Here is a 15,000-nt window from a genome sequence, read left to right on the forward strand (position 1 = left end):
GGAATTCAGTGTTGGTGTATTACTGTGCTTGGCCCGCCGCCGTCTGGCTTGTGAATTCCGAGTGACCGATGAACCCCGCCATCGTAGTTCGCAAAAGAATTTCAAGGAACGACCCGTCTTTTCTCCCTAACAGGTTTAATTGAAAAGAGGAAGAAAGAGAACCTGTGCTCACTACAGTTTTGGAGGGCTTGAGAGTGACTAAGGCGTCGTTGTGAGTGGTGGTGAGGTGCGGCACGCGTGGCAGCCTCTGTGAAGCAGGTAATGACGCGCCGAATTACGTAAAATGAGGTATGAAAGGCCCCACGCCTCTCATTCGACGCAGGTAACCACACCAGGTATTGTCAGATGATGCTGGGCTAGAGTTGTGCTGGTTCTGCGTGCTGAAGTGGTGTGGAAGAGCTGAGTGCAGGCAGCACAGACATTTACAGTGAGTGACAGGCCTCAGCTGCACGCCGCCATGTCGTCGTCGTGCGTGCCACCGAAGAATTGCGTGGTGCATAACCCGGACCCGTCTGGCCATGACGACCATAGTGACACCTCCAGCGAGTGTGGATCCCTTTGTTCCTGCACGTCTGGCAGCATGACGTCCTTAGCTACTATCTCCAGCAACAGCAGAGTTCCGGACAGGGCGGCCCAAGAGAGTGAGTGTGCGGCTCTCGTGACTCCCACGCACGTCGATCAAGTAGTTCCTCAGAGCCAGGAGGAAGAAGAAAATAACCGCTACTTCTTGGTGCGGGCGTCTCAGCGGGCGTGTTGCAGAAAACTAAGGAATCCTGCGTGCACGTCGTCACTGCGACACTTCCTCGTGACATCCAGCGAGTTTTTCCCATGGGTCGCAGGTTTTGTCATCATCTACTACTCGTACTGCTGGTGGGGCATGGCTTCCGGGTTCTCGGCCTTCCTCTTCATGATCGGGGCGCACGCCTTCCTCCGGCTGGTCAAGACGCGTGGGGTTCTCGGCTGCGTCCCGTACTCCTCCCAAACGCAAGTGGAGAGCGACGCCTCGGTGAGTACCGCAGCGGAGAGGACTTTTTACCACATGCATGAAGTCTGACTTTTATCATCTTGTGGTGTCGTGATGGCCATGCAGTGTTCTGTGGGAATACATGTCAGCATCACATTGTTCTATCACTGACAGCACAGTACCGTAATGAAAATAGAGCTCTTTTGAGATGTTCACCAAATTAATTTTTTTCTCCTTCCCTTGCCTGGCCAGGAAGGTGAAGATGACGCGGAAGCAGACCTACAGCAGGAAACTCCGGAAGCCACAATAGATCGGTCTGCGGAGAAACCCCCGTCCTACGATGTGGCTGTAGTGAAGCCGCCTCCCTATGACCTCAAGTTCCATCTCACGCCCAAAGAACTCCACAGCGGTCCGCGCAACAAGCCTGGTCGCTGTCACAACGCGGGGCGCCACGCTATACCCGCCACGGTGTCCATGGTCGATGAAAGCGAAAACGACGTCTTGCCGTCTTATCAGGATGCCATGAAGCTTTCCTTCCACACCTACGGCCACGAGACGGACCAGCGGCGCGGAGAATCCTCGTGATCCAGGCACTTCTGGTCAGCTCAGTCCATCCCCGCCCCGCTGCCTTACTCATTCGGTCCAGAAATCTCAGGCCTCTAGAAAGTTTATGTGGCATGTTTGCGTTGTATTAAAGCCACATTTGTATATATGTTTAAAATAACTTATTTTGTAATATATTTTGAGTATAATGCAGATGTGTTATTCCCATGCATGTGTGATGTTGGAGTAACTCTGGACGTCCACTTGAGGCGCAGGTCGATAATTCTTTGCCGAGATTCGTAACCACGCACCTCACACTTAACGTCGCACATCTCACACCACACTGCTCTCTTTTTCGCTTTCCCTGAACCTCCCTGCCTTATTGCCACGTCATCTCCTGTATCTTTAACTCCCACCAATCTCACTCATCTCAGAATGGCTGTGAAAATACGAATACTGTATATCCATTTCTCTCGTGAAAAATCAAATCTACGTCATGGTAAATATTCAAAACCCTAGAATGTCTAAGTTCCCGCCACTCGCCACCAGAAACCTGTACTGTATCGTCCCCATCGCGACATCACATCAGTTGTTTCGGATTTGAATATAGTACTACGTCTTGGTGTGTGTGTGTGGGGTGGGGGGGGGTAGGTGGGAAGGTGTGTTCAAGGATACTAACTCGTCGTGACTCGCTTGGACCCTCCGTACATCCACTCCTCGGAAGGCAACCCCACTTCATCGATATCCAACCCCACTTCCTGACAACACACACCACAGCTTTTCTACAACTGCTCTACAATCCACCCCACTCACTTCTACCCATCCCGCTCACACCGTAAAGCTCCCCCACTCAGCTCATCTGAAACCCGCCGAACTCATGCACTCACCTCTACAACCCACCCCACACATTAATTGTACAAACCACCCCACTCACCATAACAACCCACTCAACTCACCTCTACAAACCACCTCTCTCACCATCATCATCTCCCCCCACTCACATCAATATTCCATCCCACTCACTCGCTGGTATTCTAACAGTCACTTAAAGCAGCTGAGTTCCTCTGCCCCTCACTCCCCAGCCAGACAGCATCTCCAGCCCCTTCCCTTCATCAGTAACGATAAGGAGGTTGGGAGGCCGGACACACGTGCTCTGATGGGTGAGAGACATCAGGGTTGTTGAATCGCCAGTTTGCTCATTATTCTGCCCCTGTGTATAGCCTTGTAATGGTTCCGCGTTGCTAGGTTATTGTTGTGAGTGGGCACGTACTGGGAGGAAGAGTAAGGAAGGACGTTGTCATGGTCAATAATCGAGTAAAATGCCGCCTTTATTCTCAGCCATTTGTTGTCCCTCAAACTAACGTAAGAGTTGACCAGTGCCTTCAGTCTTCCATCACGTCCAACTCACTCATGCAAGAATTTACCAGTACCTTCACTATTTCATCCCGTACACGTCGTTAACGAAGCATCTTCACTCTTTCTTCCCGTTCATCTCACTAATAAGTTAATCTCCACTGACGAGTGAGGACTAGGGAGTGGAAACTGCGAGGAAAAAATTATGGTACAGTGGACGAAGAAAAATGAGAATGAGTGAATGAGTGACATGGGGACTGACTTGGCAGATGGAGATGAATGGGGAGGAGAGAGTGAGTAAGCTGCCCTGTGGTGGGTGAGGCGGAAAGAGGACGAGGGTAGATAGATGAGGCCACAGGACAGGGGAGTGGCCATGCAGAAGACCACGTAAAGCAAGACGGACATATTCATCAAATTCACATTCATTCTTTTTTCAGCTTGACACTAGTTGTTTTGTGGCGGCCCTGTCAGCTGTTTGTACCGCACCACCACCTCCACCACCATCACCACCATCACCACCATCGCCAGTATCACCGCCTAAAACATCAACAACCACACTTTCTCCTCCTCCTCCTCCTCCTCCTCCTCCTCCTCCTCCTCCTCCTCCTCCTCCTCCTCCTCCTCCTCCTCCTCCTCCTCCTCCTCCTCCTACTACTACTACTACTACTACTACTACTACTACTGCTACTATTACTCATGCTGTTATTACTACTACTACTACTACTACTGCTACTATTACTCATGCTGTTATTACTACTACTACTACTACTACTACTACTACTACTACTACTACTACTTCTATACTATTACTGTTGCCATTACTCCTCCTCCTCCTCCTCCTCCTCCTCCCCCTCCTCCTCCTCCTCCTCCTCCTCCTCCTCCTCCTCCTCCTCCTCCTCCTCCTCCTCCTCCTCCTTCACACAGCAACAACAACAACAACAACAACAACAACAACAACAACAACAACAACTACTACTACTACTACTACTACTACAACTACTACTACTACTACTACTACTACTACTGGTACTGCTACTACTACTACAATCATTCACATTCATTCTGCTCTAGTGGCAAATTCTTTATGAATTTGATATTCATATGACTTCTAACATTCCACAAGAAACATCCTTGCTGTATTTTGAATAAAGCCTTCTCGTTCTCCAGAACCTAGTAATACAACCTGTCCTTGTGTGTGTGTGTGTGTGTGTGTGTGTGTGACGTCAAGGGGAAAGTGCGCTGAATAGAACAAAGAAGAATTTGTATGTAGCGAGAATAAAGACTTCCTCCTCCTCCTCCTCCTCCTCCTCCTCCTCCTCCTCCACTTTATTCAGAAGCATCCTGGAAAGGCATATCATCACCATTGTTACTTCTGAGATTTGTCACACACACACACACACACACACACACACACACACACACACACACACACACACACACACACACACACACACACACACACACACACACACTACAATACAGATAAAGACAGGCACGTAAACATAGTACATGCAGGCGTACACTCAAACGTACACAAGGAGAGGGACACCAACAAAGGAACAGTAGAATGCGCAGTGTACTTGTGGCGGCGCATGGCAATGGTGTAAGGTTCGAAATACACTGTAACTAGTCAGGTAGATGCATGCACAGCCAATCAGTCAGCCTCTTGTGTCGCGCATGAATCATTTGTGGGGATTGGTCGTGTCTTGGTTGGTGTTGCTGTTGTTGTTGATGTTGTGAGAATTGTTGCAACATTTATTGTAATCTTCGTTGCCATCATTCTCGTTTTTCTTCATTTTTTATTACAGTATTATCATCATCATCACCCTCGTCGCATTATCATCATCATCATCATCACATTATCATCATCATCATCATCATCATCATCATCTTCATTTTCTTTTTCTGTTGCCATCTGCTTCTCCAACGTCTCCCACCCCCTTAATAGGCCTAGAGTCTGAGATGTGAGGAAATGCCAGTGGGCATGATTATGACTGCGTGTATAGGCCTTGTCTCGGCTGCCACCCCTCGCCCGAAAAGCCAGATAGATTACTACTACTACTACTACTACTACTACTACCAGTGTGTGTGTGTGTGTGTGTGTGTGTGTGTGTGTGTGTGTGTGTGTGTGTGTGTGTGTGTGTGTGTGAGTGAGTTTGTTGAAAGACTATAAATGGGTAGCGTCACATCTCGAAGAGCAATTTAGTAACGATAGTATTGCGATGGTATGTTGTTGTTGTTGTTGTTGTTGTTGTTGTTGTTGTTGTTGTTGTTGTTGTTGTTGTTGTTGTTGTTGTTGTTGTTGTTGTTGTTGTTGTTGTTGTTGTTGTTGTTGCTGCTGTGCTGTGCTGTGTTGCTGCTGCTGCTGCTGCTGCTGCTGCTGCTGCTGCTGCTGCTGCTGCTGCTGCTGCTGTTGTTGCATAGTGTTTGGCAGACTCGAGTAGTTTTTAAGAGTTACGATGTATCTTAAGACGAATTTGAGAGAGAGAGAGAGAGAGAGAGAGAGAGAGAGAGAGAGAGAGAGAGAGAGAGAGAGAGAGAGAGAGAGAGAAGCGTATGCCAATAGCAGTGATAACAGTGGTCATGGCGTGGGAAAGGACGCTAGCCCCTAGAGAGAGAGAGAGAGAGAGAGAGAGAGAGAGAGAGAGAGAGAATATTGCGTCCGTGATCACACACACACACACACACACACACCATTCACCCTTCAACAGTCACCGCCACTTAGGTCCTGTCGGGTGTAGTCAGACTAACCTCTGCACCAACACTCCGCTGCCCCGTCCCTCCCTTCACCTCCCTACTCGTATAGGCGTGGTCAGTAACCGAGTAACGAAAATCACTCACCTCCACTGTAGCTCATTCCCTCAGTCTGAACATTCTGGCCTACGTAGAATCTACCAGTTGTCAGGCAGGTTTTGGCCCTTATTCTGAAACACTCTGCTGTCTCACCACGACTGTTATCAAAGGCCACAGATGATTAGCTGGTTTCTCAAGAGTTTCTCCTGTTAAAAATATAAAAGAATTGTTCATCTCTCACCAGAACCACAAAAACACATTTAAAATCCGTTTAACTTCGGGTAGAGTCTTTTGAATGTAGTGGAGGTGCAGCGCAGAAGTATAAAGAGACTAAGCAGGTTGGACTAATGATTGAGGGAAGGCACAAAGCACAGTGGTAATAAGTGCAGGATGTTACTCTACTCGACCTCTCTGTACTACGCGCGTCACCTGGTGAAACACTGTCCCGAGCACTGCATACAAGTACGGAATGCTTTGCTTCACATGAATCACTGAACGAACCTGTGCTTCTTTGTCTTAGTTTTCCTATTCTTATCACATTTACTGATGGGATTTTTTTCTTTTCTTTACTCTCTTCATTGTTGCATGTAGAATTCGTATTAACCATCGCTAGTCATGTGAGTTCTCTTGGAAGTCCAAACAACTTCCAGTAGAGTTGTTATAACGAGTCAAGATTGGTTAATGGAAGGAACGGTAAGGGTGCCAGCACACACACACACACACACACACACACACACACAGAGAGAGAGAGAGAGAGAGAGAGAGAGAGAGAGAGAGAGAGAGAGAGGTTAATTTGATTTTTCTAGTCTACAGAACCATTTAACAGGTTGCTACAAAAAATGTGTCATGAAATTTATAGGTGATTAGGTATGAGAAAATTTGTTTCCAATAGTGGAGGATTAATGTCTACTTGTAGATGTGTCCGTTTACTGTTTATCACTTCAATATGTCTGCAGGAGTAGTTTGTTCCTTTTTTTATGTAAGGAAGAATCTATCCAAGGGCAACAGAAATACAAAAATTGGTGGAAAAGGAGAAGAAAAAAAAAAAACTAAAGATGTCAAACTCCTTAGGTAGTCAGAAAGCAGATGCTATCGCGTCATGGTGCCTGGAAGGAATGAGTGTTTGTACAAGTAATTACAAACAGCCTCGTAAGGGTCATCGTGTCTGCTGCTGCTAGTTCTTCCTTTGTCTTTGAGTTATAAATGTATGCCTGTCGTTTCTGGTTGAGCTTGTTCATTCTTATTAAGTGTATGGGATGCATATGTAACTACTGTGGGTGCACGCATGTGTGTGTGGTGTGTGCTAAGCAAGAATGTATTCGTGTTTGGGGATATCCATGATTTTATTTATGGTTTTATGAAACATTGTGAGTCTGTGGACGTGGTGGCCTGCGTCGAACGATTCTTGAGCTGGAGGGGGGAGAGTAAATTACCAGATGACCTCCTGTAACAAACTGACCCTTCACAAAACCCTCCTTTTTCAGATGATGATGGCAAACTAGTATTCATATATCCCTATCACTCGATGGATTATGTTTATATTACCAGAAACTAACATTATCAACCCCCTGACTGCTATGGATTCCCGTCATCCCTAATAAGGCTGGCTACTACTATGACGCAGAGACAGAGGTCAAGGGGGCATCAGCAGCATCCGGTGGCCCAGCAACACGACGCCATCTTAGCTACAAAAGGTTCGTACTCTGAAACGCTTTCGGTTTCCGTAATGACTGTTTTCAGAGGGCGCAGAGATAGTTGGCTGAGTTCTCATAAATCTTTTTCCCATTGATAAAGTAGAATCCTTATTAAATTATTATTGGAATCAGAAAAAAAAAGCAGCTTGGAGAACCCTTAATCAATTCCATATACGTTGTTATGCAGTAACGATAAGACGCATAAGCGTTTCATAATACGATCTTAAGGTGAAGAACAAAGAGGACAGCCTTGTATTTACATTCACGTGGCTTACGGAGCGGTTTTTTTTCAAACATTTCAGCGTGAACCTCAATTACTTTCAAGAGGTTCTAGTCGAAGTGAAAAAAAAGTTATCAATAATGTTTTCATGTTTCTAGTGATAAGAATTCTGGATCATTAATGAAAAAAAAGATGCCAATAAGAATCATATGGATTTTCAAGGGTGTTTTCATGATTCTAGTGATAAATTACCAAGAAACCTGTTTCATTAATGAAAAAAAGTGTCAATAACAATCCGATTAATTATATCTGTGGCCTTTGAAAATAGTCCAGAGAGAATACAGCGTTTGAAAATATGAACCATGATTGCAGTGTATTGGAATTCAGCAGCAAGACGTTCTTAATACACGCTCAGTTAAAGTGAACCTTTAATGCAGGCTGTCCACCTCATTTAACGAGTATTGGTGGCGGTGTTTGCAATAGCGGTAGTGGTAGCAGTGGTGGTGGTGTGGAGAGCGTCAGTACCACCGTCCCCATTTCCACCACCAGAACCACCATCACCGACCCTTCGCAACAAAGCTGATGAACAAGTATAAAGAGAGACACGTGGTGCGCCCCGTCGGGCTGCGGGTAGCCATTGTAGGGGTTTCGTTTAAGACTCCTCCTCCTCCTCCTCCTCTAAGAATGGCTTCCTTGAATGCCTGTCTGCACTGATGTTTGATTTCGTCATAGTTTAACAATCACACACACACACACACACACACACACACACACACTGACGGGCTGTGGAGGGGAGTGGGGATTGGGAGGGCTGAGTTACAATAAGGTCGTTGTGTTGTTGATATTCAGGTCTGTTTCTCACGTACTCGTTATCCATACATTAATATACACACACATACTTAGAGGCGTGTTCCTGATTCGCTTCACCTCAGCATCTGTTGTTGACCTTGGGCTCGGGGCTGCCAGGAGGGCACAGAAGGATCTGGCAAAAGGAGGAGGGCACCAATAGTACGCCAACTGCATTATAACGTTAAGGAGCGTCAATCCCTCTTGGTTAAAGGTTGTTAGGAGTTTGTAAAAGAAGGAAATTCCCATAAGAAAAGATATTCTCTCTCCCTCGCTGCTTCACTCACGCTCCCTCCCTCCTTGATACGTTCGTTCACTCGCTCTCACTCGCTCGCCCAATCTCGCCTCATCAAGTGACACTGCCGGTCTTTATTGCCGCTTTTTAAGGGCACCGTTTAGGCGCCTGCTATCTGCACCAGTACCTCACCCCGCCAGCACCCTCCCTCTGGCATCGTCACCCTCACCCTCGCCACCATCATCCCTACCCTTATTCTCATCACATTACCAACAACAACAACAACAACAACAACAACAACAACAAACAACAACAGCAACAAAAACAACAACAACAACAGCAGTAGCAGCAGCAGCAACAACAACAACGACAACAACAACAACAACAACAACAACAACAACAACAAATAACCAACCAACGGTACCAACTGGAGAAGGAAAAAAAAAAAGAAAAAAAAAACAACCAAAAAAAAACAAAAAAAAACACCAGCACCACCAACACCTACACATATACGCCGCGCTCCTCCATGGCTACGCCCCTTCCATACCATCACCACCACCACCATCACACCACCACCACCACCTCCGGACGCTCGCTGCTGCCTGCCACTAACAGTGATTGAATGTGGTCTTCCTGTAGAGCCACGAGCGACCTTCACCACGTACTGTACTTCCTAGGGGCCTCTACTTTTCCCATCATCCCTTTAGCCTCACCAAAGATCCCAAAAATGCTAATGTCCTCACTAAGACTAACTAATCTGGATAAGGCGGGGGCGCAGCACAACTTTGGTATCCGCGGGGCATCATCACAACGCCAGGTTCCTCTCTCGTGTTTTATACTCTGCCACATACGTCACTTGTCTCTTGCTGGTCATTAGGGGAGGCTGAAGTAAGGCAAGGAGGGACGGGACGGTTGACAGTCAGGGTCATACACTGCCAGCCGAAAAAAAGCTGTTGCAAGGTGGTGTTTGTATATAAAGATGTCAGTGTTTTCTTTTTATTTTTTGTCTCAATTACAGTATCAGCAGAAAGGTTCAGCAGGATGGTGTTAATATAGAAAAATAAACTCGTTGTTATTGAGAGCAACCAAGGGAGGGAAAGGATCACTTGAGTGTGGTGCAGCCCCGGGGAATGAACACACCGTGGGTTTATCCAGTACACGGCTGTAGACTCATCAAGCTCTTTGTCACCGCCAGTGAATTTTTAGAATGTAACTACAAGCTCTTTTTCCGCATGAGCTTGAGTGAGTGGATTTATTGATCTTAAGAGAAACTCGAGGAAAGCAAACTGGTGACCTGAAAGTGGCGGTTAATGTAGATTTTTTCGAGTCTGTGTTCACTTAGAACTCAAGGCCAAGGAGACTGATCTAAGCACCATGGCCGTGGCAAGAGAGAGAGAGAGAGAGAGAGAGAGAGAGAGAGAGAGAGAGAGAGAGAGAGAGAGAGAGAGAGAGAGAGAGAGTTATGCATAACTCATCTGCTCCACCTCTGACGTACAACCTACAGGAGTGTGGTTGCGTGGGCATGTACACTTGAAGTTGCACGTGATGGAACAAACATGAGCGTAAACCTGAATGTGTGTGTTGATGTTAGATAAGAGCTCATAACAAAACCAAGACCTACCAAGAATGCAGAGGGTGAATATAAAATATACAAAACCAAGAATGACGTTAAAAACCTGTCGGCGAAGCTCACAGCCATCTCGCCCTTCACAACGCACCACGAGCCAGTGTCCCTCACATCACAACACTCCACAACACTGTATGAACTGGAACACTCGGCAACACACTGTTGTCCACTTTCCCGTGACTTACTTCCTTTAGGAGAGAATTATCAGGGGACCCGAGAAACTGAACTGGCCATGGTCACTTTTTCTGTCACCTTTGGCCAGTCCCTAAATCACGTAAAAAAACAAATAGGCAAAGCCAGCATGGTAGTTTTCCACATTTTACTCTCTGGCACAGTATTCTGTATCTCCAAATCACGTAAAAACAAATCCAAACCAAGTCAGCTCCTGAATTATCCTCACTTTAATATTTTGGCGCATGTTTCCTCGTCCGTCAGTGAGGTAATAGCACCACTCAGTCCTTGCGCGTCACTCGGGGCACAGGTGTTCCTCCCCTTTGTGTTTACCTAAGGCGGCGAGGCGAGGGACCCTTATTAGGCAACTGCGACTGTCTTATGCAACACGTGAACGAGCCATAGCAAAAAAAAAAAAAAAAAAACTAAGAAAACGCCTAACTGACTTCATCACGAGGGAGTCCTTAGTCATTGGTGGTGTGCCTCGCGTTTTCTTCCTTGTTTAGTTTTCATTGTTCTAAGCACCCTGTCTTGAGTATACGAGTGAGTGTGTTTTTCTTTTAGTTCCGTCTCATTCTTGCTAATGACTGAGTTCATGGATCATCATTATTGTGTCAGTTATGTCGTTGTTGATGGTGTCGTTGTTGTTATTGATGTTGTTGTTCATCTTCGTTTTTTATATCATTCTTCTTCTTCTTCTTCTTCTTGCTCCTCCTCCTCCTCCTCCTCCTCCTCCTCCTCCTCCTCCTCCTCCTCCTCCTCCTCCTCCTCCTCCTCCTCCTCCATCCACCACTTCCACCTCCACCTCCACCTACACCTCCACCTACACCTTCTCCTGTACAACATCACCATTACCACCACACCTTGCTTTTCTCCTTCACACAAACCCGTCGGGAGAGAGAGAGAGAGAGAGAGAGAGAGAGAGAGAGAGAGAGAGAGAGAGAGAGAGAGAGAGAGAGAGAGAGAGAGAGAGAGAGAGAGAGAAATAGGGCACTCTCACCACCACCACCACCATCTATCGCATCTCGGAGTCAGTGGGTTGGGTTAGCGGGGCGTTAGGACGGCTGGGGCGTGGGTGCTGTGGTGGAGTTGGCTTCGACGAGGCGCTCCTTGGTGTGAGGTCGAGGGGGAATCTTCCGGACGCGCAGGAGGGCAATGGTAAGCACTACAGAGGTGACGACGCCGCCCACCGCCAGCACCACCATCATGAAGAGCATCTTGCCTGAGAACGAGGGCAGGGCGTGTGTGAGGCGGGGGAGGGTGCGGATAGATAGAAATTATGAAAGGCGATGGATGCGAGAGAGAGAGAGAAAGAAGGATAAGAAGATGAAGGAAAAGTAGGAAAAGAGACGAAAGGTGATGGAAGAGAATAGAGATAAGGAGGTGAAGGAAAAATAGGATGAGAGACGAAAGGCGAAAAGAGAGAATAGGAGAAAGAGGGCAAGGATGGGCAGGAGGAGAAGAGAAGAAAGGCGATGGATGCGAGAGAGAGAGAATAGGAGGAGGAGGTGGAGGAAAAGTAGGATAAGAGACGGAAGGCGAGAAGAGAGAATAGGAGGAGGAGGTGGAGGAAATGTAGGAGAAATAATAAAAGTCGATTAGAGAGAATAAAAGGATAAGGAGGTGAAGAAAAAGAAATAGGATAAATGACGAAAGAGAATAGGAGAATAAGAATAAATAAGAGGTGAAGAAACGAAAGGTGATAAGAAAGAATAGGATGATGATGAGGAGAAAAAATAGAATAAGTAACGGAAGGAGAAGGTGAATTAAAGAAGGATGGGAGACAGGAGAGGAGAAAGAGGAAGAAAAAGATGGAAGGCGAAGGGAGGCAATTGAAGGATGAGGAGAAGTAAGAGACGAAAAGCGAAGAGAGAGAAAAGATGGGAGACAGGACAGAAGACGAAGAAGCAGGAAAGATGAAAAATGAAGGGAGAGAATAAGAGGACGGGAGACAGAAGGAGAGGAGGAGGAAAAGGAAGATAAAAAGACGAAATGAGAGGAAGTTAAAACGGAAGGGAGATAGCAAGAGAGGAGGAAGAAAAGGAAGATAAGAGACGAAAGGAGAAGAAGATGTAAAGGAGAATGGGAGACAGAAGGATGAGAGGAGAAGAAGGAACATCAAGCACAAAAGAAACAGAAGAAGAAAACAGAATGAGACGTAAGGAGATGAGAAGAAAAAAGAAGACAGAAGAGAGGAAGAAAAAAAAGACACAAAGATAAAAGGAAAAAAAGAAAAAGGAGGATGCGAGACAAAAGAAGAAGAGGAAAAGGAGAAAAGACATAAGGGGAGGAAGAGGAAGTAGTAACAGTAGTTATGGTAATAGAGGAGGAGGAAGGAAAGGGAAGAGAAGAAAACGAGGAAGTAGTAGTCATAGTAACGCAGGAGGGAAAGGAGGGAAAGGGGGTAAATTTCTTGCATGCATATGAAGAACGTAAGTGTGTAAGAGTGATTATTGTGTGAAGAACAGATATGACAAGAAAAAAAAATAATAGTATGTACATATAAGTTATTTTTTTTTAATTATTATCATGACTTATTATCATCATTATTACTATTACTACTGGTCATTTATTTATGCATGTATATAACGATGCTTCTCGTCTTTCTTCTGTTTGCGGGCCTTTCTTTGGCGTCCTCAAGCGCATTTACTCAGTTTTATCACGGCATGATAAAAACAACATACTAGAACTCCAACACACACACACACACACACACACACACACACACACACACACACACACACACACACACACACACACACACACACACACACACACACACACTTACAGACGCGCATCATGGCATAGGTCTCAATGAAGCCGTCGTTGCACCACGCGTAGAAGCATCCCATGGGCCAGCGAGCGCCATTACGGTACATCTCCCCCATCACCTCGCAGCCTGCAGGAGAGAGAGAGAGAGAGAGAGAGAGAGAGAGAGAGAGAGAGAGAGAGAGAGAGAGAGAGAGAGAGAGAGAGAGAGAGAGAGAGAGAGTCTGAGTGGTTAAGGCGTCATGCACGACCTTATTCCCCAAATCATCTTATTCACTTGTTTCTCAGGAATGTGTGTGAACGTGTGAAGGCGTGGCGGCGGAACACAGACGCCTGCTTATCCTCATGTCTCGAGAGATAAGTCCAAATTAAGGATAACCAAGACTGGAGACAAGAAAATGAGAAACAATGCGTGGGAGTAACAAGATTAAATGAATTAGACTTTTTCACTTAGCTATAGTTTGTTTGCTTTTTTGTTGTATTGCCAATGTTGTATATTACAGTGTTATTTAAGAGCATCCGTCTACTGAGTAACTACTGTGTATGATATCAGAGTGAAAGGAAGTAGGAAATGGTGGTGATGGTGGTGGTTGTGGTGGAGAGGCTGCGTATCATATGTACATGAGAACAGATACTAGGAAACTTGTTGGTCTGTTAAGAGGCTGAGTCAAGGAAGGAGACCCTAGATGGTGGTGGTGGTAGTGGTGGTGGTGGTAGTGGTGGTGGTGGTGGTGGTGGTGGTGGTGGTGGTGACGGTGACGGGAGACAATTGAACAGAGGCGGAGGGGGACACATGGTGGTGATGGTGGTGAAGATACAACAAATAGTGCTGGGAGACAGTGGGTGGATATAGAGGAAGATAGTGAATGGAGATGGAGAGACAGATTGTGGTGGAAGAGGAAAAGGATAGTGGGTGGTGGAAGAGGAAGGCTGGGTGGAAAAGGAGGAGATGAAGAGAGTGAGCGGAAGTGGACGAAGACAGAGAAAATGAAAGTGGATGGTGATTAAGGTGGAGAAGGAATAAGACAGTGGATAGAGACGGAAGGAGGCAGTGGATGGCGATGGGAAGAGACAGTTTGTGGAGTAAGAGAAAAACAGTGCGTGGATGAGGGGGCGAGACAGTGGCTGGAGGAAAAGGGAGAAAGTGGATGGTGGTAGAGGGAGACAGCGAGAGCAGGAAGGATACATTGGGTGGTGGAGGAGGAGGAAGTGAGATAATGGATGGAGGTGAAGAGATACAATGGTGGAGTGAGGCAGTGGGTGGTGGAGGAGGAGAAAGACAGTGGGTGGAGGAGTAGAGGGAAGAGATAGTGGGTGGTGGAGGACAGCAGACTAAAGGATGGGGGTGGCTCGTGCGGCACTCACATATGGGCAAGGTGCCGTTGACTTGAGGCTTGCCGGAGCGACACACCCACTGATGGCAGCCCGACGACCACTCCTCGCCCTCGCCATACACGTCATCACCGTCCCGGCAGCCTGAACACACACACACACACACACACATAAAAAATGAATAAATAAATAAATAAAATAAAATAAATAAGAAGATAGATAAATGGATCAATAAATTAATAAAACAAAAAGTCAGTTGGATAAATAGATACATAGAATGATGAGTTATTGATAGACCAGTGAATTTAGAGAAAAAGAATTTAGAGAAAAGATAAAAATTGAAAAAAAAATATGAAACTATAGAATATGTGGGTATCGTTACGACACACATTACAAATTCAAATATAACCAAAGACAACATGACAACGATTTTTCTTCTTAAATATTCAGATC

The 15,000-nt window shown here is 46.1% G+C and overlaps 3 protein-coding genes across 17 annotated transcripts in view; 2 read left to right on the plus strand and 1 right to left on the minus strand.

Moving 5' to 3' along the window:
* Positions 1 to 1,713, plus strand: part of LOC135100776 (uncharacterized) — a 2,177-nt gene extending 464 nt beyond the window's left edge. For both annotated transcript variants that reach the window (XM_064004090.1, XM_064004092.1), the window contains exons 2-3: positions 134 to 1,006; positions 1,217 to 1,713. In XM_064004090.1, coding sequence (XP_063860160.1) covers positions 458 to 1,006; positions 1,217 to 1,549 — 882 coding nt within the window. In that variant the 5' untranslated portion in view covers positions 134 to 457 and the 3' untranslated portion in view covers positions 1,550 to 1,713. The remainder of the gene's footprint in view (positions 1 to 133; positions 1,007 to 1,216) is intronic.
* The window catches only part of LOC135100769 (uncharacterized), a 95,857-nt gene that overhangs the window by 78,923 nt on the left and 1,934 nt on the right, over positions 1 to 15,000 (plus strand). For 8 of the 10 annotated variants that reach the window (XM_064004062.1, XM_064004061.1, XM_064004051.1 and 5 more), the window contains one exon: positions 7,202 to 7,347. The exons of 1 other annotated variant lie outside the window; for it this stretch is intronic. The gene's annotated coding sequence lies outside the window, so the exon portion shown is untranslated. The remainder of the gene's footprint in view (positions 1 to 7,201; positions 7,348 to 15,000) is intronic. One more of the 10 variants, XM_064004052.1, reaches the window with a different exon arrangement.
* LOC135100771 (ankyrin-3-like) overlaps positions 9,631 to 15,000 on the minus strand; it is a 17,779-nt gene continuing 12,409 nt past the window's right edge. For all 5 annotated transcript variants that reach the window (XM_064004074.1, XM_064004073.1, XM_064004078.1 and 2 more), the window contains 3 exons: positions 14,581 to 14,691; positions 13,235 to 13,345; positions 9,631 to 11,668 (listed from right to left, as the gene is read on the minus strand). In XM_064004074.1, coding sequence (XP_063860144.1) covers positions 11,502 to 11,668; positions 13,235 to 13,345; positions 14,581 to 14,691 — 389 coding nt within the window. In that variant the 3' untranslated portion in view covers positions 9,631 to 11,501. The remainder of the gene's footprint in view (positions 11,669 to 13,234; positions 13,346 to 14,580; positions 14,692 to 15,000) is intronic.

This window comes from Scylla paramamosain, chromosome 5 (assembly GCF_035594125.1).
Source record: "Scylla paramamosain isolate STU-SP2022 chromosome 5, ASM3559412v1, whole genome shotgun sequence".
NCBI lineage: Eukaryota > Metazoa > Arthropoda > Malacostraca > Decapoda > Portunidae > Scylla > Scylla paramamosain.